Genomic DNA, 22,265 nt, shown 5'->3' with positions numbered 1-22,265 from the left:
CGTTACACAAAGTTACACTGCGGATCTTGTGGGAGTGTCTGAGAGCGTGTCATGTTTTCTTGCTCCTGGTGACTGAATGGCGATGTGTGTGGAGTATGGCACGCTGCACATATGAGACTTATTATCTGAAACGCTCCTATCTGTTATAGCAATGGCTAAAACTTGGCTGACTCTACAACTCAAAACACTGGAAGTCCAAGAAGAGCTAAAACTGCATCGACATCGAGAAAGTTCATTTGCTGAGATGGGTAAAACACCAGTTCTTCTGCTGGCTGTTTACCAGCTCTTTCTGATTGGCTCTCAGCCAAACTGAAATGGAATACTGAAGGGATTTATCAGTGATCCTGGTACGGCTTTTCCTTCACATGACCCTTGACCTTTTAATGCTCCTAACTGCATGGGAGGAACAGCACTGGGAGATGCCACTAAGACTGGCCACCAGAGCATCGATAAGCCGCATACCACGAGGAGGTCGGGCTGGACTGTGGAAACAGCTGGACATCTCAATGCTGGGACCTAAATGCTCTCCCATTGCCAAAACTGCAGTGAAAGAAGGTTAAGGATGTGGAAGAGGTGAGGAGTGGAGAGAAGCCGGAGAGAAAGCGAGGGAGTGAAGATAAAAGGTCCCCTCTGGACTGGAGACAAGACATGAGGAGTCTAATTATATGCTGTATTTTGTGGGAATTATTCTATATTTTCTCACACCATGTCTCAATTGTTATATTTCAAGCTGTCTGATCCAACATTCACACACATTTTACCCTCTATCTTGGGGGAATCATTCTTTATTTTCTCAATTTTCCCAATTCTCAAAAATGGGGGCGGAGTACAACCAAAAAATATCTGCGTGGCTAAGCATAGCAGTTGATCAAGATGGCAAAAAGGTTCTCTGCTCAGAAGGCCTTAGAAATGATTTTTGAAGGGAGAGAACATTGGGAAAATAATGAAGAGGAAGAATTTTCTGAATTTGAAGATAACATTTCTGCTAATTCAGAGTCTGACAGTGAGTCTGAAGAGGATGAAACTTGAACCACCATCAAAACGAAGAAGTCAGCAACCAGCCTCAGGAACCCCTCACCAGCCAGCCACAGGACCAGCCCATCAGCAGCTAGCATGTGGAGAAATATGGATGTCAAAAAATGGTGAAATTGAATGGTCTCCTTGGCCAAAGAAAGCCACTCCGCAGGTCTGCCAATGTGATGCAACCAGGGCCAACACAGATGGTAGCTTCTCTCGTCCAAGACATTGAGTCTTCTTTTGAGCTTTTCATCCCAGATGACATCCAGAAAATTATTCTGGATTGCACCAATTTACAGGGAAGGCATGTTTTTCGAGAGGATTGGAAGGACATGGACCAAACCCATTTACGTGCATACCTTGGGCTTCTTATCCTTGCTGGAGTTTTCTGATCCAAAGGGGAATCCACAGAATCCCTGTGGGATGCAGAAACTGGCAGAGACCTGTTCCGTGCCACAATGTCTCTAGAAAACCTTTAAATAAATTTCTAGGATTAACCGCTTTGATAACCAAAATGACAGACCAGCTCGGTGGCAGAGAGACAAGCTAGCTGCCATCAGAACAGTATGGGACAAGTGGGTGCACCGCGCCCTGTTTTACAACCCTGACCCCAATGTCCCTGCTGATGAGCAGCTGCTGCCGCTTCAGGCAATACATACCATCTAAACCCGCAAAATACGGAATCAAGATCTGGGCTGCCTGTGGTGCTGTGTCATCATATGCATGGGACAATACACATGCATTAAGTGCAGGAAATACATATGTAACACACTCTGCCCCACATGTGTTTTATAGGATGGCATGAATAGAGTTTTTTTTTTTTTTACATTTTATCACATAAATGGATTGCACTACCATAGTATAAATATGATTTAAAAGGGGTAAATGGTAAAATATTAATCATATATCCTGTCTTTATTGCTAGTATTTGTCATAAGGAAACCATCTGGTATTTTTATTACATAAATTGTTATGGCGTTATCGATTTAGAAACCCAAAAATGCGGAGGGTCCACCAGACCCGCAAACGTTGGAGGAGTAACAAAAATCTGAACACCACACAAGGGTTAATAAAGATGAATGGACATCTCATAGAAAGCGTCGCTAGACACCCCACCACACTAGGTGGCGCTGTAGTGAGCTGGCTGCTGTAGCGGTAGACGTGGTTTTGACCAATGGGGTTATTGTGCGGCAGGTTTGAATACGCAAGAGGCGGTTAAATCATCCTGAGGGCTTTGTGTACCTGCTGTGTGTGCTGGAAAAAGTAAGAATACGAAACCGTAAATGGTAAAATAGCCTGGTGACGGGTTGTATTTGCTTGTCTAGTTGATCAAAGTTTTACGTAAAATTAGTAAGTGGTTAGCTAAGAGGCTAGAGATTTGATGTTTAGTAGTTTATAGCTAGCACGTTAGCTACATTTCTCTCACAGAATTCCCATACAACGGACCCGCTGTAAATTATCGCGTAACATTAGACTACTTTATCTAGTTGTGGTTTATACATGTTATACACAACAGTAACATGCAATAAATAGATTGCCAATTAGCTAAACGGACCCTGCATTTGCTTGACTTTGGCTATTGACAGCTTGCTTGTTGGCTTTATTAGCTAGCGTTAGCTAACTTTACTGCGCAAGTGCGTGCTAGGTATCATCAGTATTAATTAGTCTTTAAATGGTGTTCCTAGCCAGCTGTATAGCTAACCGCGCTAGTTTGAAAGGTGTACATTTTAGCTGGTTAACTAGCGGAATAAGGTAACTTAAAGCTACTTCCCTTTGCAGAAACTTCGCAAACGAAGAATCATGTCGGCTACCAGAGGAACAGTAAGTAGCTTGTTGACTATCAGTGTTTCTGTGCACACCTCCATCGCAATAGTGTCGTTAAAAGCCCCCCCCGAGGTTCCAGTTAACTTGGTTATGTCCCTGATGATGAGTGTGGTGTCGTGTGTTAACCTGGTTATGTCCCTGATGATGAGTGTGGTGTCGTGTGTGTGTGTGTGTGTGTGTGTGTGTGTGTGTGTGTGTGTGTGTGTCAACCTGGTTATGTCTCTGATGATGAGTGTGGTGTCGTGTGTTTGTCAACCTGGTTATGTCCCTGATGATGAGTGTGGTGTCGTGTGTTTGTCAACCTGGTTATGTCCCTGATGATGAGTGTGGTGTCGTGTGTTTGTCAACCTGGTTATGTCCCTGATGATGAGTGTGGTGTCGTGTGTTTGTCAACCTGGTTATGTCCCTGATGATGAGTGTGGTGTCGTGTGTTTGTCAACCTGGTTATGTCCCTGATGATGAGTGTGGTGTCGTGTGTTTGTCAACCTGGTTATGTCCCTGATGATGAGTGTGGTTTTCGTGTGTGTGTGTGTGTGTGTGTGTGTGTGTGTGTTAACCTGGTTATGTCCTTGATGATGAGTGTGGTTTTCGTGTGTGTGTGTGTGTGTGTGTGTGTGTGTGTGTGTGTGTGTGTGTTAACGTGGTTATGTCCCTGATGATGAGTGTGGTGTCGTGTGTGTGTGTGTCAACCTGGTTATGTCCCTGATGATGAGTGTGGTGTCGTGTGTTTGTCAACCTGGTTATGTCTCTGATGATGAGTGTGGTGTCGTGTGTTTGTCAACCTGGTTATGTCTCTGATGATGAGTGTGGTGTCGTGTGTTTGTTAACCTGGTTATGTCCCTGATGATGAGTGTGTGTGTGTGTGTTAACCTGGTTATGTCCCTGATGATGAGTGTGGTGTCATGTGTTTGTTAACCTGGTTATGTCCCTGATGATGAGTGTGTGTGTGTGTGTGTGTGTGTGTGTTAACCTGGTTATGTCCCTGATGATGAGTGTGGTGTCGTGTGTGTGTGTGTGTGTGTGTTAACCTGGTTATGTCCCTGATGATGAGTGTGGTGTCGTGTGTTTGTTAACCTGGTTATGTCCCTGATGATGAGTGTGGTGTCGTGTGTGTGTGTGTGTGTGTGTGTGTGTGTGTGTGTGTGTGTGTGTGTGTGTGTGTGTGTGTTAACCTGGTTATGTCCCTGATGATGAGTGTGGTGTCGTGTGTGTGTTAACCTGGTTATGTCCCTGATGATGTGTGGTGTCGTGTGTGTGTGTGTGTGTGTGTGTGTGTGTGTGTGTGTGTGTGTTAACCTGGTTATGTCCCTGATGATGAGTGTGGTGTCGTGTGTTTGTTAACCTGGTTATGTCCCTGATGATGAGTGTGGTGTCGTGTGTGTGTTTGTTAACCTGGTTATGTCCCTGATGATGAGTGTGTGTGTGTGTGTGTGTGTGTGTGTGTGTGTGTGTGTGTTAACCTGGTTATGTCCCTGATGATGAGTGTGGTGTCGTGTGTGTGTGTGTGTGTGTGTGTTAACCTGGTTATGTCCCTGATGATGAGTGTGGTGTCGTGTGTGTGTGTGTGTATGTGTATGTGTGTGTGTGTTAACCTGGTTATGTCCCTGATGATGAGTGTGGTGTCGTGTGTGTGTGTGTGTTAACCTGGTTATGTCCCTGATGATGAGTGTGGTGTCGTGTGTGTGTGTGTGTTAACCTGGTTATGTCCCTGATGATGAGTGTGGTGTCGTGTGTGTTAACCTGGTTATGTCCCTGATGATTGTGTGTGTGTGTTAACCTGGTTATGTCCCTGATGATGAGTGTGGTGTCGTGTGTTTGTTAACCTGGTTATGTCCCTGATGATGAGTGTGGTTTTCGTGTGTGTGTGTGTGTGTGTGTGTGTTAACGTGGTTATGTCCCTGATGATGAGTGTGGTGTCGTGTGTGTGTGTGTGTGTGTGTGTGTGTGTGTGTGTCAACCTGGTTATGTCTCTGATGATGAGTGTGGTGTCGTGTGTTTGTTAACCTGGTTATGTCCCTGATGATGAGTGTGGTGTCGTGTGTTTGTCAACCTGGTTATGTCTCTGATGATGAGTGTGGTGTCGTGTGTTTGTCAACCTGGTTATGTCCCTGATGATGAGTGTGTATGTGTGTGTGTGTGTGTTTGTTAACCTGGTTATGTCCCTGATGATGAGTGTGGTGTCATGTGTGTCTGTGTGTGTTAACCTGGTTATGTCCCTGATGATGTGTGGTGTCGTGTGTGTGTGTGTGTGTGTGTGTGTGTGTGTGTTAACCTGGTTATGTCCCTGATGATGAGTGTGGTGTCGTGTGTGTGTGTGTGTGTTAACCTGGTTATGTCCCTGATGATGAGTGTGGTGTCGTGTGTGTGTGTGTGTGTGTGTTAACCTGGTTATGTCCCTGATGATGAGTGTGGTGTCGTGTGTGTTAACCTGGTTATGTGTGTGTGTGTGTGTGTGTTAACCTGGTTATGTCCCTGATGATGAGTGTGGTGTCGTGTGTGTGTGTGTGTGTGTGTGTGTGTGTTAACCTGGTTATGTCCCTGATGATGTGTCGTGTGTGTGTGTGTGTGTGTGTGTGTGTGTGTGTGTGTGTGTGTGTGTGTGTGTGTGTTAACCTGGTTATGTCCCTGATGATGAGTGTGGTGTCGTGTGTGTGTGTTAACCTGGTTATGTCCCTGATGATGAGTGTGGTGTCGTGTGTGTGTTTGTTAACCTGGTTATGTCCCTGATGATGAGTGTGTGTGTGTGTGTGTGTTTGTTAACCTGGTTATGTCCCTGATGATGAGTGTGTGTGTGTGTGTGTGTGTGTTAACCTGGTTATGTCCCTGATGATGAGTGTGTGTGTGTGTGTGTGTTAACCTGCTTATGTCCCTGATGATGAGTGTGGTGTCGTGTGTGTGTGTGTGTGTGTGTGTTAACCTGCTTATGTCCCTGATGATGAGTGTGGTGTCGTGTGTGTGTGTGTGTGTTAACCTGGTTATGTCCCTGATGATGAGTGTGGTGTCGTGTGTGTTAACCTGGTTGTGTGTGTGTGTGTGTGTGTGTGTGTGTGTGTGTTAGTTAACCTGGTTATGTCCCTGATGATGAGTGTGGTGTCGTGTGTGTGTGTGTGTGTTAACCTGGTTATGTCCCTGATGATGAGTGTGGTGTCGTGTGTTTGTTAACCTGGTTATGTCCCTGATGATGAGTGTGGTGTCGTGTGCTTGAATGTGCAGCTCCCGAGGGCTGACAGAACTCCACTGCGCAACGTACAGAACCAAATGTCCACTTCGCCATGGCAGACTCCAACTAAATCTGCCTCATTGAAGAAGAATGTCTCTCAGGTCAAATTGTGTTTATTCATCAAAGCTGACTCTACATTTGAAAAAGATGTGAATGTTAACATTGTTTCTCCCGTCTAAACAGAACAAAAACCTGTGTCGTCTGTCTGGCTCGGTAGATGATTTCGCCGCCATCACCAGCACTGCCACAGATATCCGCAGCAGTGAAGATGGTACAGGTTCCCTGAACGAAAATCAGGGAAATGTCACCTTCAAATCTTTCATGTGTACAGGAGGGGACGTTGAACTGTCAGCAGACTCTGTTATGTCAGATGAGTCTGTTGTGGTTGGTGCTCTAACACTGGAAGATTGTCCGCACACATTCAGTGTTACAACTGTAATGTGTGAAGATACCCTGTATGACATGGAAAAACATGTTGATCATCCATACTGTAGTCACGCGTCTGATGAGCCGAGCTTAGAGTCTGTGACATTGGACACGGAGAAAAAGGTTCGAGGGGTTTGTTCTGCAAATCATACAGATGCTGCTCCAGACAGTGCAGGGTCATGTCAGACAGAGGCAGTTTCCGCCAGTGAACTGGAAGACATCACTGTGAAGTCCTTCTCTTGTCCAGGAGGAGAGATAGAGATAGCAGATGCCTCCCTTGCACAAGAGGAATCGTTTAATGTGATCATAGGAACACTGAAGGAAGAATTCCGGAGCGTTGAAGACGAGAGTGAGATTCTCGATGAACACGCTGAGCTCACAGGGTTTCCCGGCTGCTGTGCGGATCACCCATACTGTCGTCGTGAGCTCGAACCGCCTGCCTATGCCCACAGTCATGCTGTCTGCACCCTCCCTGTGTCATGTGAGGCTACTGTTGTCCGTGACGATGACCTTACAGGCTGCATGCGAGATCTCACCTTTATAGAAACCTCTACAGCAGAGAGACCCCTAGTGGTGGTGCAGGGAGACGTCAAGCTGAAATCGCTGTGCTGCTCCGGAGGTGACGTTGAGCTGGAGAACGCATGTGGAGAGTCCCAGGTGTCTGTGCTTATGAAGGAGTTTGCTTTAGTCGGTGACCTGCAGTCTTCAGGCAGTGACACTAGTGAGGAAAGCACTGCAGTGCTGAGCCCTGGTGGCAAACACGCTGACCACGTCTACTTCCGTTCTGGACATGGAGATTTCCATCCCCCGGCCTCCGAGGTTACGAGCACCGGCTCACGGCTCTCCTCCAGCTCCTGGGAATGCTCTGAGATGGACGCTCCGGGCCTTGCCGACGGGTCGCAGAACTTAAAGTCTGTTGTTGGCAGTGGAGTGGCGGTCGTGCAGAGTTCCACAGAGCTTCCAGGGGAGCTGTTTTCGAGCAAGGAGTCTGTCTGGAGCCTTTGCTCTTCCTTGCTGCACAACAGTAGAAATGTGGCAGAAAGTGCCAACGTGTTGCAGGGTCTAGCTGACGTTGACCAACCGCCCTCCGCTAACGGTGAACAGGACATAGCCAGTGAAGAGCCTCCAGTCTTGAGAGGCCCTGTTGTGTCTGACTATCCTCAGATGTCATCAGATAATAAAGAAGCATTTTTAGATGTTGATGGAAGCGCAGAGTCCTGTCTCTCCCAAACCACCGTTAGCCCCGCCCCTGATATGCCTGCTGGGAATTTTCTGGAGGGATCTAGCAATGTTGAAGGCCAAAATGCTGACACGGAGACAAGCGCTACTCGAGACAGCGCTCTGGGGCTGAGCGGAGACCCCGACGCCCACGCCGACATGGAAGTCCTGCGATCCGAGAGCGCGTGCGACTGGGAGTGTGAACTCGTCTCTCTCCACACCCAGCTCAGCTCTGCCACTGTTCCCGATTCCCTGACCCCCAGGAACCCGGCGCTGAGCAGGAGCATCGTGGAGGGTCACGGAGGGCCGGCCTCGCAGAGCCGACTGTGGCCCGAGCTCTTGGACAGCCCCATACCTCCACCCCAGCTCAACTCCACTGCCCTGCGTCCGTCTCCTGCAGCGGGACGGCGGGACAAGGCCCTGCTGGACCTGTCAGCTATGGGGAAAGGTCCCCTCCAGCAGCAGCTCAGACAGATGGCAGAGCTGCTCATCCTGGCCTCGGGGAAGATCGCCGCGCCCGCCACCCCAGCACCGCGCAGCTACGGTGTGGAGGTGGCCGCTACTCCAGTGGAGAAGCACAGTGCCTGCGTGTGGACCACTCCGGTACTTCAGGCCGACGGAAGCACCAACACGTCTGCCCGGGTGGAGATTGTGAAGGACATAGACATGTCGGACGCCTGCACCTCTACTGACCCGCTGCTGTGGAGGTAAGTTGGATCAAATTGTGCTGATGTGAGGCTCAGTAAGCACGCATGTTTACGACATACATAATTACAGAACTATATTATTAAAATTAACAGTATCATGAAAACTGAAGTTATGCTTGGCCTTAATTTTGTCATGATATTTGGTAAGATAACGTACACAGGAAATGTAGGCACTCTACAGGACATGTAAAGTATTAGGACAATGTAGTTGTTATAGAGAAAATGTTATTTAAAAAAATCTCTTTAGGAGTGGAAAAAACACTCCTTATAACCTTTAAACGCTATGATTTTAGTTTAGTTTTTTTTTTTATCTTGCACCTATAAATACTTAAATTTATACATCACTAAATGATGGAATTCAAAGTTGATATTAAAAATTCGAGTGTAAACTAATGTCGTATTGCGATAACAGTATATGGTGATGATATTGCTGAGCCCTGTGTGACTGACTGACCCCTGATCCCCTGATGCAGTGTGACCCCCAGCAGTCTGGAGTCTCTGTCCAGATCAGACCTGGAACAGAAACTGCTCACCACTCTTGTCATGGTGGAGGTTCTCTCTCAGCAGCTGGCTTCCTCCCATGCCCCCTGCCCCAGGGTCTGCCCCGCCCCCTCTGACCTCAGAGACCGGCTCGTCCAGACCGATCACACCCAGCTCGGCCAGGTGAGAGTGGCGTCGTCCCCATGCCAGCTTGTAGTCTACACGCGTGGGACTGTGTTCAAGCTGTGCCATCCCCTTTCCCGTGTTTGCCCTGCGTTTCACAGACGGAGCCGTACAGAGAGTTGTACGTGAGCGCTCTGGAGAGGATACAAGCTCTCGAGGATGACCATGAGACGCTGGGTAGTTTGCACCAGGCCCTGCACCTGCTGAGGGGCACCATGGTAAGACCGGAGCCGCCTGCACGGCCTACGTTATGTCAGTGTCTGCAGCGATGCCGCTCTGAGAGAGGTCTGTGTGTGTCTGTGTGTGTGCCCCACAGACCAGCGTTAAGACAGAGGCAGCCCAGACCCTGTGCAGCCTGAAGCAGATTGAAAGTGTCGTCAGTGACGACCAGGAAATCCTCTCCAAGCAGGTGGGATGCTGCTACTGAACCGTCGTCATAAGCTAAAGTAAAAGACCAAGCTGGTGATACTGCAGCTGAACAAGAAGAGCTCTGCGTTTGTGGGGGAAATGGTTTTCAGAAGCATTAATGTTAGTTGAAGGTTAGTAAGTTTGTGTGTATGTGTGTGTAGGTGAGTGAGATGAAGGCTCTCTATGGGAGGTGTGTGGGGTCTCTGAGGAAGATGGAGAAGAAGACCCAAGTCTGCTTACAGAAGAGAGACGACATGAGACGGACCATGGAGGAGGCGCTACACGAGAGACACGTGGTATTACATGCAAACCACATGACACATGGTGTTACACATGAACCATACGTGCCCCAAACATGTGCCCTATACGCACCCCACGCACACCCTACAGGACTGCATGAGACATACACCCTACTGCCTTATACCACTACACACAACCTGCACACACCTGATTGTTTGTATTTGCATTTATTTTGTACGTTTTATAAATGTACTTAATGAGTGGTGTGTGTGTGTGTGTGTGTGTGTGTGTGTGTGTGTGTGTGTGTGTGTGTGTGTGTGTGTGTGTGTGTGTGTGTGTGTGTGTGTGTGTGTGTGTGTGTGTGTGTGTGCGCGCGCGGCTCTCCACACGCGTGTGCGCGTGCAGGTGTTGCGTGTGCTGGAACAGCTACGTGCCCATCACGCCGTGCAAGTATCAGAGCTCCAGGAAGTCCTCGGGTCCCAGCAGGGCCTGACTGCCACTCTCACTCACACTCATCCACAGTTGGTGAGCTGCACACATCCACCCCGCTCACTCCTTCACTCTATTCCTCACTCTCACACACTGTAATCACTGATGGTTGTTATACACCACTGCTATTCAAATCCCAAAGCCCTCCAGCACCAGGTTTCATTTTCCACCCTCTTCTACCTGGTAAGGTGTGGTGTTTAACTGAAATCATCACAAATCGAGGGTTGGATTTGAGGTCTGGCTATATATAATGTGTATTTGGGGAACTCTCTTGTGATCATGTTGTTGTTGATCTGATGTGTGCTGGTGTTTGGCAGTTTCTCGCCCTGTGGTTGATTTGCGTTGTGTCCTGTGCTCAGGTCGAGCTGAACCGGACATGTGTGGAGTCCCTCGGTGCTGCCTGTATCCTGCTCAGACAGAAGCTTGAGGATCACACTGCCTTTTCGGAGGAGGTGCGATGGGGTTTAGCTCAGCCTGGAGAAGAAAGCGTTCAGTTCTCCATCACTCTTAAGCTCGAGATCTCAGAAATGACTTGTGCCATGCAAGATTTAGACAAAGGCTTTAAAAGGAAAAAGATGACTTTCAATTAACACAATCAGAGAATTGCAACCCATGTCAAATCGACAATGAATGTCACTGTAATATCATGTCGGCAGGTGTCTGCCAGTCCACACTAGATATATATTTACGGCATTTATCTATCGCTTATCCAAAGCGACTTACAATTACGTCTAAATACAACTTTGAGTAATTGAGGATTAAGGGCCTTGCTCAGGGGCCCAACAGTGGCAACCTGGCAGTGGAGGGGTTGGAACTGGCAACCTTCTGATTACTAATCGGCTACCTAGAACCACTGAGCCACCACTGCCCCAGATATCACCAGACTCTTCTGCATTCAGTTCTGAGATTTGCCGATAAACCTGTTGGGTGGGATCCCAATCTCAGTGCTCTATATCTCTGTTCTTTGCTCTGTGCGATTAGCTGTGTCGGGCTCAACAGCTGCTCCAGAGGACGCATGCAGTACTGCTGAGGTTGCAGCAGAGGGCGCTAGCTGCAGTGGAGCAGAGCCGGCAGCACCAGGCAGCGAGAGACGCAGCAGTGCAAGACCGATGCCAGGTCAGCAATGCTTACCAGACAACTGCCTGCCTACCTGCCCTCAGTCCTGTTTTAGAACATGACAAATGTTCACAGTTGTATTGCCAAACCTTTGATAAAGAAATTAACATTAAAAAAAGATGTCAACAATACTACAATCGCTAACAATAACAATAATAATAATATAACTACCTCAACACTCCTGTTATCAATAAGAATTATAAAAGTATCTGGTATCTGACATGGTCACTCCCTGTTCCTCAGACTGTGGCAGGAGTGAACATATAGTTCTGCTGAACTCGTTCGTTCAGTGTTTTGTCCTTCAGACTGACAGCTCTCTCTCTCTCTCTCTCTCTGTGTGTTGTGTACCATAGTTGGAGAGTGAGCTGGAGCAGACCCAGTGCAACCTGCGTGATGCTCACCTGCATGTCGCTGACCTGAACACGCAGGTTACCATCATGACTTCAGGTGGGTCGACGAGACTTAAAGTAACTCAGCAAAACATTAGAAATTCAAGCGCTTTTATTAAAACTTCTGTGTGTGTGGACAGAGATGGCAGTTCTGCGTGAGCAGTTGGAAGAGGCAGAAGATGAACGCGCTCAGCTGCAGAGGAAGACTACGGAGCTGTCGGCTACGGTCTCCTCCACCCTGGCCTCCTACGCCTTTCTAGAGCAGGCCCTTGCCAACGAGACGAGCAAGTATGACCTTCACCCATTAACTCCACCTACCATTTAACTATGGCTGAGCTGGTGTCTTTCTAAAGTAACGTTACGCACAGATTCAGTCAGAGAATGATGTCTGAGGAGGTTTTGATGTTACATCCCATAATTAATGACCAGGGTTTGGGTGGAGGTTTGCCTGGTTATGGTCTGGTATAGACTGTGTGCATGAAAGTTGGTGGAGCTGGAGGGTGGTGTAGTACTGCAGAGGAAGATATGGTGGTGCTCCAGTGCTGATGCTTGTTTGGAATTACAGGTTGCAGTGTTCTCTGCACCAAAGCCAGGAAGCTATGGACAAGGCAGCCAGGTATGTATTGACACCCTGAGACATCACGTATCCAAGACCGCACACCTAAACCGTGCGCGCACACACACCCACCTGAGACTGCACACACCGGAGACTGTGCACCTAAACCACACACACCCGAGACCGCACACCTGACCCGCCCAGCAGAGACATCACACCTACACACCTGAACCACATGCAAACATCAAAGCTGAGATATCTCACATACCTGGAAGAGTACAAGTCTGGAAACAGTTCACGTGGAAAATATTTTAAAAATTATACAACAGTTATACATGAAACAGTATCTCTACATATCATAAATGTCAAATAAATAAAGTGAAGCAACAGTAAACACAACCCGTAAACACGCAACCCAGACTCAGCACATGTGCCGGATTCTTTGAGGACTGTCTCCCTCATGTCTGTCCACCAGCCTGCAGGTCACACTGCAGGACTCACAGCAGCGGGTGGAGAAGCTGGAGGAGACCCTGGCCCAGAGGGACATCCTGCTGACCCAGCTCCACGCGGAGGTGGAGGCCCAGAGTCTGCACCTCCGCCGCCTCTCACAGGTGGAGTCAGAGCTGTCCAGTGCCCAGGAGATGAGTGAGGTGAGACCAGGAGCCTGTACACAAACAGCCATGCCTGCCCCTTATTGCGCCGTCAGCACACAAATGTTTGTGTGCATGCACGTGCGGGGTGATAGTTCCTGCAGGCGGAGACTGAGATGAGCCGTGAGCAGCTGGCCGAGAGCGAGAACCTTCTGCGCTCACACCTACAAGGCCTACGACAGAGGAACCTGGAGTGTGAGGACCTCAGAGTAGCCCTGGAGCAGCTCCGGTAAAACACATGCATGCTATTTTAAAACTTTGCTGATTTGTTTAGTCTTTAATCATATTAGCAGATGTTCTTTTTACTTTAGATTTTTTTTTTTGTCCTTACACTTTTATTTTTTACTGTTTTGTTGACATGCGTTATAAAGCACTTCGAGAGCTGCTAAATAAATGATTTATTTATTATAACACACAACCAGTGAGTGTGTGTGTGTGTGTGTGTGTGTGTGTTCAGCCTTGAGCAGGCCTCTCTTCAGGAGGAGTTGGACAGCACACGTGCTAAAGCTCGGAGCATGCTCCTGGACCAGGGAGATCAGCTGGCGCAGGCCGTGCTGGACGTGTGTCTCCTCCACCAACAGCTCCGCTCCCTGACCAACACCACCCGCAGTGCCGCCACCGCCTCCACCCAGGTCCGCCTGCCCCCACCTCTGATCATGTGATCTTCGCTTTATTGCCCCTCTGTGTGAACAGCTCAGCCACAAACACACGTTACAGGAAGCTTGTGGATTTACATTGAAGTGCTTGTAACAAGTGGTGAGGAGTTGAAGACACCACCACGTGCCTGTTTTTTTAAGCTGTGTGCGTTACATCTCCTGAGTCCGTTGCTTCCAACCCGTGTCTCTTGCTTGGGGAGATTATTCTTCCTGTAGTTTCTGCGTTGTTTAGTTTTGAGACAGTATATATTGTTGAAAGCGTTATTTAATTACACGTGAATCAAACTAAATTGTTTCACTTTTGTTAAGTGTAACCTCAAATGTCTCCAGATCTCTGATCCTCCTGGCCTGACTGAGGCTCCCCAGTGCCCCCTACAAACCCCACAGCAACCCTGCACCTCTTTTCTCAGCTCCGTTATGCTGGCCCTCACTGAGGAACAGCAGTGCGATACGGCGCCACCTGCAGGTCCAGGTCTGCTACTGTCTCTTCCCCTTCAGACAGCCCCTGACCTCCACCACAGTGCGAGACATTTCTGGCCAGACTGTGACGTGGGCGTGAGCTGATGTGTTCCTCTGTGCTCTTCTACCTGCAGAGGAGGCGGGGCCTCGTGACCTCATCGGTAGCATTGGCAGTGCCTTCACCCATGTCGCTGTGGCGGTACCCCAGAATGCTGATGGTACCCCAGTCTTGTGGAGATTTTCTCTCTGCATGGAGCCGGAATCACATTTGAATATCAAATACTATCACGAAGGCCATGTCTTCACACACACACGTTTATTTTATTATTTTTTATTTTGCAAAATGATTAGTTCAAGTGGTTGGGACAAGACGCATTTTTTAGTTTAGCTCCTACTGTTGGGTGCGTTTGGTGTGTGCTGACAGGAGGGTGTGTTCACCCTGAGGAATGGAGTGTTTTCACATTAGTCACACCAATCTAACTCTTACTTGTACCACCACACAACAGAGGTTTCTGTCAGATGTCATGTTTTGCAGTGTGTTGTGCAATATTGCTGGTATTGTACTTTTACGGTCCATTACATGTTGTTTTGTGTTGTTTTTGTCATGTTATGCATGTCATGGCTCGTGCATCACATTGTGTTTCGTGCGTGTGTGTTTAGACGAGAGGTGCAGCGGTACACTCGTGCAGCTGCTGGCTTCTTTGGGTGAGGGTGTGTCTGACCTCCAGTCTGCTATCCAGCAGCTGAGGGAGCATAAGGACGCTGAACTTCAGAGTCTGCAGAGTGAAAAGTAAGATCAGCTCCTCTCTCTCTCTCCCTTTATGTAGAAAATGATAGATGACCTCACTCCTCATAGTGAAACAAATCATAGTTATCCCAAGATGAGTGTTGCATGGATAAGAACTGCTTTGACCTTCCGCTGTTCCAGTTGTAACCTGCAGGAGGCGCTGCGGGCGGAGTCTGACAGGCGCTTGGTGGGGGAGGCAGAGCTCCAGCAGCAGGTGAGGCGGCTGAAGGCTCAGGCAGAGAAGGATGCCCAGGTCCTACAGCAGAAGGTGCAGGTTAGTGGCTACGTCATGGCTCGTGTTTTCACGGTGCCTCCTACACCTCACCTGTGGGGTCAGGGAAAGTTCCTCCACCCTCGGAGCTGGGTGTAGATCTGTGGAGGCCGTGCACCACATATAAGCTGGTCGGAGCGCTAAACAAATCTCATCTTTCATGAGGAGCCATTTGTAGCTTGGCATGTATGACGGGAATTAAGTGTGTGGGATAGTTGTAAATGATTTTCTGACACATAGGGGTGTGGGTGTGTGTTTGCATGTGCGGGCATCTGCGCGCCTGTGTGTGTCTTAAGGATGAGAAGGCTCTAAGGAAGCTTTGCAGTGATCTAGAGGAGACCACGCAGACTGTGCAGAAACACCGAGCAGAGAACAGCGTGAGTGACCACACACTACACACCCCACCCCCCACTCTACACCCACTCCACTGCCCTACTAAACCAGGCCATGATATCCTCCCATCGAGGCGGGGGTGGGGTGGTGCCAGGTCACATGTACCTGCTTTCAACTGGCTCCACAAAACACTTTTTACCAGCAACAGATTTTAGGCACTTTATTAATTACAGTAATTTCCTTCAATTATATTGCGTTAAAGTTTTTAGAAAAACGCACAACCTGCAACCTTAATACACACCACTTCTCACAAAGGGAGAATCATATGTATGTTTTTTATATATATATATATATATATATATATATAAAATACACACACTATTTTATAAAAATATTGTGTGAGAAATTAGATTTTCATCCATTTTATCCCTTTTGACTGTTTCTAGGAGCTGCGGCGTGAGGGGGTGGAGTTACGCCGTATACTGCAGCAGTCCCAAGTAGAGGTACAGGCTTTGAGGGAGGAGCTAAAGCGATCAGCCAACCAATCGTCATCTAGCACAAAGGAACTGGATGATAGGATTCGCCTGCTCAAAGAGGTGCTTGGTTTGTTTTTGCTGCAAAGTATAATAACCATTAAAGAAGAATCTGAGCCATTTTGAGGACTGAAGAGCTGATGTCACAACCTTAGAAATATTTGTGATTTTAATGCCCATAAACACCTGACAGATCAGGCACCAAGTATCAATAACAAAAACAACATTAGTAGTAGTGTTATAATAGTAGTGGTGGTTGTTGTTGTAGTAGTGTTGTTATTGTTGTTGTAGTAGCAGTAGTAGTAGTGTTGTTGTTCAGCGCAAACACTAATAGTGACGTATAAACACTATAAAATGTGAGTCATTGTTATTTGAAATAAAAGCCCCCCACCCCACCTTCCCACAACACCCTGACTGAACGCACAGACGGCTGTTCCCCTAACCCCCCTCTGGCCGAATGCTCAGATGGCTGTTCCCATAACCCCCACCCCACCCCGACCCCGCTCGAACAGCTGTGTCCTTTTGCAGTTCTGCAGCTCCTCTGTTTGTCCACAGGTGGAGCGATTGAAAGTCAGTTTATCTGAAGTGGAAGGATCCAGGTCCAAGCTCCTGGATCGAGCCAAGAGACACGTAAGTCACACAGCCTTTTCACACTGCACACTACGCGTCCATTAGCATTTAAATGCTTTTTCCCCTGGAAACAACAATTTTTTTTCTTATTGTCAGAAGGTTTTCAACAAAAAACTTAAATCTGATTAAATCTCTGACAAGAGACAGTGGGCATCTGTAGTAATGCTTGACGAGGAATGGAGCATGACGATTAAGCCTTAATTTAGTGTTAATAAGCACTGGTGATCCTTTTGTGGTAGTTAATTTAGTGTTGTTAAACACTGGTGATCCTTTCATGATAACTATTTTAGTGTTAAACACTGTGGAGGCTACAGTGCCGTGGTAATTAGACTGGTCATTCATCTCACTCTGGACAAGCATGTCTTCATCGTCCTGAAGTGTTCAAGTATAATTTTGTTATATAATTTATATATATATATATATATATATATATATATATGTGTGTGTGTGTGTGTGTGTGTGTGTGTGTGTGTGTGTGTGTGTGTGTGTGTGTGTGTGTGTGTGTGTGTGTGTGTGTGTGTGTGTGTGTGTGTGTGTGTGTGTGTGTGTGTGTGTGTATGTGTGGGTGTGTGTGTATGTATGTATGTGTGGGTGTGTGTGTATGTATGTATGTGTGGGTGTGTGTGTATGTATGTATGTGTGGGTGTGTATGTATGTATGTGTGGGTGTGTATGTATGTATGTGTGGGTGTGTATGTATGTATGTGTGGGTGTGTATGTATGTATGTGTGGGTGTGTATGTATGTATGTATATAATATGTGTGGGTGTGTATGTATGTATGTATATAATATGTGTGGGTGTGTATGTATGTATGTATATAATATGTGTGGGTGTGTATGTATGTATGTATATAATATGTGTGGGTGTGTATGTACGTATGTATATAATATGTGTGGGTGTGTATGTACGTATGAATATGTGTGTGTGGGTGTGAACACGGGATATTTACTGACGAATTTCTCTCTGTAGCAACTGGTTCACTCCCTGAATCAGAGCAAACTGGAACGTGAGCTCCACCTGCTGGACGACATGATAGAGGCGGTGAGACAGGTGGGTCTGGGTGGTCAGACTCTGATTCACGTCCCTCCTCGGACGTCTGTTTGTGTGTGCGCGCGCATCGTGACCGACGCTGTGATTTCTGTCCGTTTTAGACTCTGTCTTCCGTCCCTGAAGTGGTGAAGACCTGCCCTGAGCTCCAGAAACTAACGAACCTCATTGGATGAGTTTATTCTGCAAGGATGCCACATATAATTATTATTATTATTATTATTATTATTATTATTATTTACGTTTAGTTCCGTTTGTTTATTAATATGCACTTGTTAAATGAATGTGTTTTTGTTTTTGTTTTTTTTTAAATCTTTGAACCTTTAAAAATGAAAGTGAAATGTTTGTGTATAATGTCATTTTTCAAAATAAAATTTAGTTGGTTAAAACTGACCGTCTTTCGTTAAAACTGATCAGCTGACGAGTATAGTGTAATGGAGAGCTGTGTTTCTGAAATCCTTTTACGTGTTTGCGGAGATAACCGTCACGGGGTGAGGTTTGAATTTTCCTTTGCATTTCGATTCCAGTGAACTAATATACAGCTAATGTGAAATCTTTTGTTCCGCTTGTGTTTGTGTGCAAATGTTCCGGGTTTCCTCGAGCCTCGACTGCCAGGCGTGCGAGACGGGCCCTGCTCCCTGCACGGACATGCGAGGTTGAGCGCGCGGTGAATTGCTCTATTAGCTGATTAATGAATGTGGAAAGACTTCGGCAGGCTTGTTTCCCCCCGAGGCGGCGCCTGCGATGTTGATTTTGCTGTAATATATCACAGCACCGTTGGAGAGCACCTTGTCCCAGCCTGTAGCAGTCTGGCGGAGGTGAACAGCTGTAATCTCGCACTCTGCTTGACTGCTGTCCCGCTCGGCTCTGGTGCCTGGGCGCTCCCAGCAAGCCCACTGACGTTCCTCCGGTTGATTTGTACGGTTGTCCTCTGGGTGTTCTGTTACCGCCCGCAACTGTCAAATACAAGCTGTCTCTCTGTAGTTGGTCTATAAAGACAAAACGTTTGTTTTTTTAACCCGTTTTGACCAGTTCAGCACATCACTGCTAATAAAATGTGTTTGGACTAGCCTGGCAGACCTGACAGGAGCGTCTCCCTCCTCTTTCATTTTTGTATTTTGTGACGAATGCAAACTAGTAAAGGAAATGGTTTTTTTTTAAGGGTGATTGTTTTGTGACATGCTTCCTGCTAGGTAAAGGATTAAAGTATCGATCTATCGCCACGGACTCCACGACCCCCCCCCCCCCCCAATTAGTGGTTTGTCACTTAACAGAAGTGACACATTCACTAATAATACCCGCTGATGATATTTCAGAACTGCATATCGGGTTGAAGTAATTCCCAGTGTGGTGTGATCTGTTATCTGTTGAACAGATGAACTGAGGTGTTTTTATCTTTGAGACGTTTGGCACAGGGCAGCCATAACACTTTACATCTGACTGGAGTGAAGCACGGGTTGAAGATTAAATAAAGTCAAAGCTCCATGTATAGATGGTTGACACAAATATTACGGTTTATGTTTAGAAAAACGTCAGGATGGCTTGGAAACATCATAGATATTTTCTTCTGTCAGTTCCTTATGTCAGTCACTTACTTAATCCAAACAAATGGCTCATTGCGTGTGTCGGAGAGAAAAATGAATTATGATCTAAATGTAGTCTTTATTCTAAAGAAAGTACTCGTTTAAAACAGATTTGGAATTTTTTTTTTACATTTTTGGTTGAGGATTTATTATAAATTTTTAATTATGGAAATTTTTAAAAATTGCAGTCTGAAATTAGTTGGAATTCAGTACAAGGATGTGATGCAAATTTAATTTAATTTAACATAAAATCACAACCGAACACTGCATTTCATTTCATACGCTGTCCTCAAATAGTGGTGCAGTTTTCTTTCTGTCTCTATTCACCATTGTGGAACCATTTTGCATTTTATGCAACACCAATATTTTATTACACTGAGCCTCCTACAGACAAGAGATCCTTGAGACGAGTGGGATGCTGGATAATTCGCCCCCGCGAGAAGGAAAGTTCTTTTCTTTTCTTTGGCAGAAAGCAAATGAATGAAAAACGGCACAGAATCGCATTTGATGATTCAAAACAGGGACCTTCAAGCAACTTGCAGTAAAAAAAATCTCACTAACCTGACCACCACACACTTAACACTTGCTCTTTTCTGAGACACCATTCAGCAATTATGAGTGAGAAAAAAAAAAATAATTATGGGGAAGTGGCTTAAATTCTGTGCTGTTTAAGTGAAGTGGAGACATGAAACTTCATGTGGCTCACCTCAAGTGAAAAAAAAAGTATTTCAACTCAGGAACAGTCATAAAAGTCATCAGACAAGAATAAAATGTCTTCAAATAATTTTTAAACACGTACAGTATTGTTACAGGCAGCAGCAGTTTTTCATAGTTTAGTGGGATTTCAAATGGCAGACACAAACCTGTCCATACCAGACGAGTAAGAGGGGTGTATGAGGTATCCTGTGGAGGCACCTGTCGGGCAGCTGTTATTGTACTGGGCAAAAGAGCCTAGCTGTCCTGGGGAGACCCTTCCGTACGGGTCCCCCAATGCTTCTCCAGCCATTGGGGGTGAGCTGGCGACCCCGAGCCGGCCCGTGGGGCCGTAGCCCTGAGCACCGCCGCCCTGTGGGTATCCTCCCTGGGCTTGGCCATACGCGTGGGTCCCAGGGCTGGGATAGGCGAAAGCCGCGTGGCCCAAGGATCCGGAGCGTCGGGAGAGCACCGTGGGGCTGCCGCAGGGCTGTGCCTGGAGCCCCGACACCCCCTGCCTGCAGGAGCCTCCCTCAGGACTGAAACTGCGGCAGCTCTGTGGCCCTGCCAACTCCGCGCTCGGACCCAGACTGCCGTGGGGCCCGATCAGGGTGTTGATGCTGAAGACGCGGGACTGGGCAGAACCAAAGCCGGCCGAAGACGAGGGACAGTAAGGCGAGGACAGCTGTGGCCCATACGACGGGCTCACCGTCACGCCAGGGTACACGGGGCCCGCGTAGGCAGGGCAGGCGATCTGGACCGGCGAGAAGACGGACGCGTCTTGGACGTAGGACGAGTAGGTGCTGTAGTCGCAGCGCTTGAAGCGCTTGCGACGTCTCAGGAAACTACCGCTCTCGAACATGTCCTCGGCGTTGGGGTCCAGGGCCCAGTAGTTGCCCTTCCCAGGTCGGCCAGGTTCTCTCGGGATCTTGACGAAGCAATCGTTCAGGGTGAGGTTGTGGCGGATGGAGTTCTGCCACTTCTTGGAGTTGTCCCTGTAGAAAGGGAATCGCTCCGTGATGAACTTGTAAATGCCGCCCAGGGTGAGTTTGCGCTCGGGGGAGCTGGCGATCGCCATGGAGATGAGGGCGATGTAGCTGTATGGGGGTTTGCCCCTCTGCAGCGGTCTCTTCCTACGACGGCCTCGCGGCGGGTCTGCCATGTTCGTCTCCGGCGCCTGAACGGTCGTCGCGGACGGAGACTCCTTCTCCACCTTAACCACAGGCATGTTTCTGTTGCTCTAAAAATTTGCTGCAGCCTAACAAATCACGCAGGTGTGTCTGGCATCAAATATTCTGAACTTGTTTGGCGAATGCGACGCTAGTAAAATTCTTTCACCTTGTGCGGATCAGCAGCAACAGGTGGTGTGTGCCCACAAACGTTTTAACAGATGACAAACAGCCACCATGGTGCAGAACTTACGATTCTCAGTCGAAAAAGTCCATTCCTCTGAATGCCTGTCGCATCCGGTATCTTCCCAGAGAACCTGCGGTGTGAACGCAGTCATGTAAACAGCATTTTCCCCCGAGGCTCAGACTCTAGCTGGCGTCGAGGGCTGAGTAATCAGCTGCAGTGAGTGACAGAACGCGTTACCTGCACACTAAAGCACCTGAGGAGCATTTGGGCCCGCCCCCTCGCAGAGCAGATCATGTGACGGGGCAGAGGCGTACCTCACTCTGGACACGCTACAAACACGCCTGGTAGACCTGCGTAAAGAACTGAGCGTTCTGCTCAGCAGTTTCAAACGTTTCTAAATGGTTGAAATTCTCAAGAACAGTCAGCAGTCTGAACTTCTGAGAAACAGAAACCGAGTTCTGTCTTTAGACATGTGGTGTGTGAGATATATAAAGAAGAAAAACTTTATAGACTGGGTTATAGTGAGAAGACTCTCTGAGAGAAAGACTGAGCATGGCAGGAGCATGTTTCGGTACTACGTGCCTACGGTTGTTAGTTTCTGTGTTGTGTAGATCCAACATTCAGCTCTCACGCAGACATGTTATTGCGGAGAGATCTGGAGGAACAATGGCATTGTTTTATTCTGAGAGGAAGGAGAACCATGTCGTTTCATGTTATAACATGTCAGCTTTTAGACACTTTAAATCCAAACACAAACCTTCTTTTGTAATATAATGTTATAATTTTTAGTACATTTACACTTGTAATAAAATATGAAATCTACTCTCCCCAAGTCTTTATTGTTTATTTTGTTATTTTTGTAAACAGTGTTGACATGCCGCCCTTCAAACCGACTAAATATTGTTTAACTTTCGCATTTATCTCCTGCTATTTTTGGAATCTGATACAGCTTCACTGTGGTGATTTTTTTTCTTCTTCTTTCCTCCACCGCTAT

At 47.2% G+C, this 22,265-nt stretch overlaps 2 protein-coding genes across 2 annotated transcripts; one reads left to right on the top strand and one right to left on the bottom strand.

The window, feature by feature from the left end:
* Positions 1 to 15: 15 nt before the first annotated feature.
* On the top strand, positions 16 to 18,040 carry spag5 (sperm associated antigen 5). The gene is made up of 26 exons (XM_035531289.2): positions 16 to 2,280; positions 2,797 to 2,838; positions 6,055 to 6,162; positions 6,245 to 8,412; positions 8,886 to 9,075; positions 9,177 to 9,293; positions 9,392 to 9,484; positions 9,645 to 9,779; positions 10,129 to 10,248; positions 10,572 to 10,664; positions 11,194 to 11,328; positions 11,682 to 11,775; positions 11,858 to 12,005; positions 12,283 to 12,333; positions 12,749 to 12,923; positions 13,019 to 13,152; positions 13,381 to 13,555; positions 13,910 to 14,051; positions 14,173 to 14,256; positions 14,699 to 14,828; positions 14,967 to 15,099; positions 15,393 to 15,473; positions 15,876 to 16,025; positions 16,518 to 16,592; positions 17,562 to 17,642; positions 17,744 to 18,040. The coding sequence occupies exons 2-26, from the start codon at positions 2,818 to 2,820 to the stop codon at positions 17,813 to 17,815; spliced, it is 4,905 nt and encodes a 1,634-aa protein (XP_035387182.2). The 5' UTR covers positions 16 to 2,280; positions 2,797 to 2,817; the 3' UTR covers positions 17,816 to 18,040.
* A 1,329-nt stretch (positions 18,041 to 19,369) lies between these two features.
* On the bottom strand, positions 19,370 to 21,501 carry foxe1 (forkhead box E1). The gene has a single exon (XM_027022768.3). The coding sequence runs from the start codon at positions 21,141 to 21,143 to the stop codon at positions 20,067 to 20,069; it is 1,077 nt and encodes a 358-aa protein (XP_026878569.2). The 5' UTR covers positions 21,144 to 21,501; the 3' UTR covers positions 19,370 to 20,066.
* Positions 21,502 to 22,265: the final 764 nt, after the last annotated feature.

This window comes from Electrophorus electricus, chromosome 12 (assembly GCF_041902795.1).
Source record: "Electrophorus electricus isolate QZ-2024a chromosome 12, ASM4190279v1, whole genome shotgun sequence".
Taxonomy (NCBI): domain Eukaryota; kingdom Metazoa; phylum Chordata; class Actinopteri; order Gymnotiformes; family Gymnotidae; genus Electrophorus; species Electrophorus electricus.
The sequence above is the reverse complement of the archived record's forward strand: the minus strand, read 5'-3'. Positions and strand labels throughout refer to the sequence as shown.

Bases quoted from the DNA above. Each gene is read 5' to 3' on its own strand.
- spag5 (XM_035531289.2), top strand. From the start codon at position 2,818: ATGTCGGCTACCAGAGGAACA. The intron at 2,839-6,054 runs GTAAGTAGCTTG...TTGAATGTGCAG, and splicing joins TGTCGGCTACCAGAGGAACA to CTCCCGAGGGCTGACAGAAC. The intron at 9,076-9,176 runs GTGAGAGTGGCG...TGCGTTTCACAG, and splicing joins ATCACACCCAGCTCGGCCAG to ACGGAGCCGTACAGAGAGTT.
- foxe1 (XM_027022768.3), bottom strand. From the start codon at position 21,143: ATGCCTGTGGTTAAGGTGGAGAAGGAGTCTCCGTCCGCGACGACCGTT.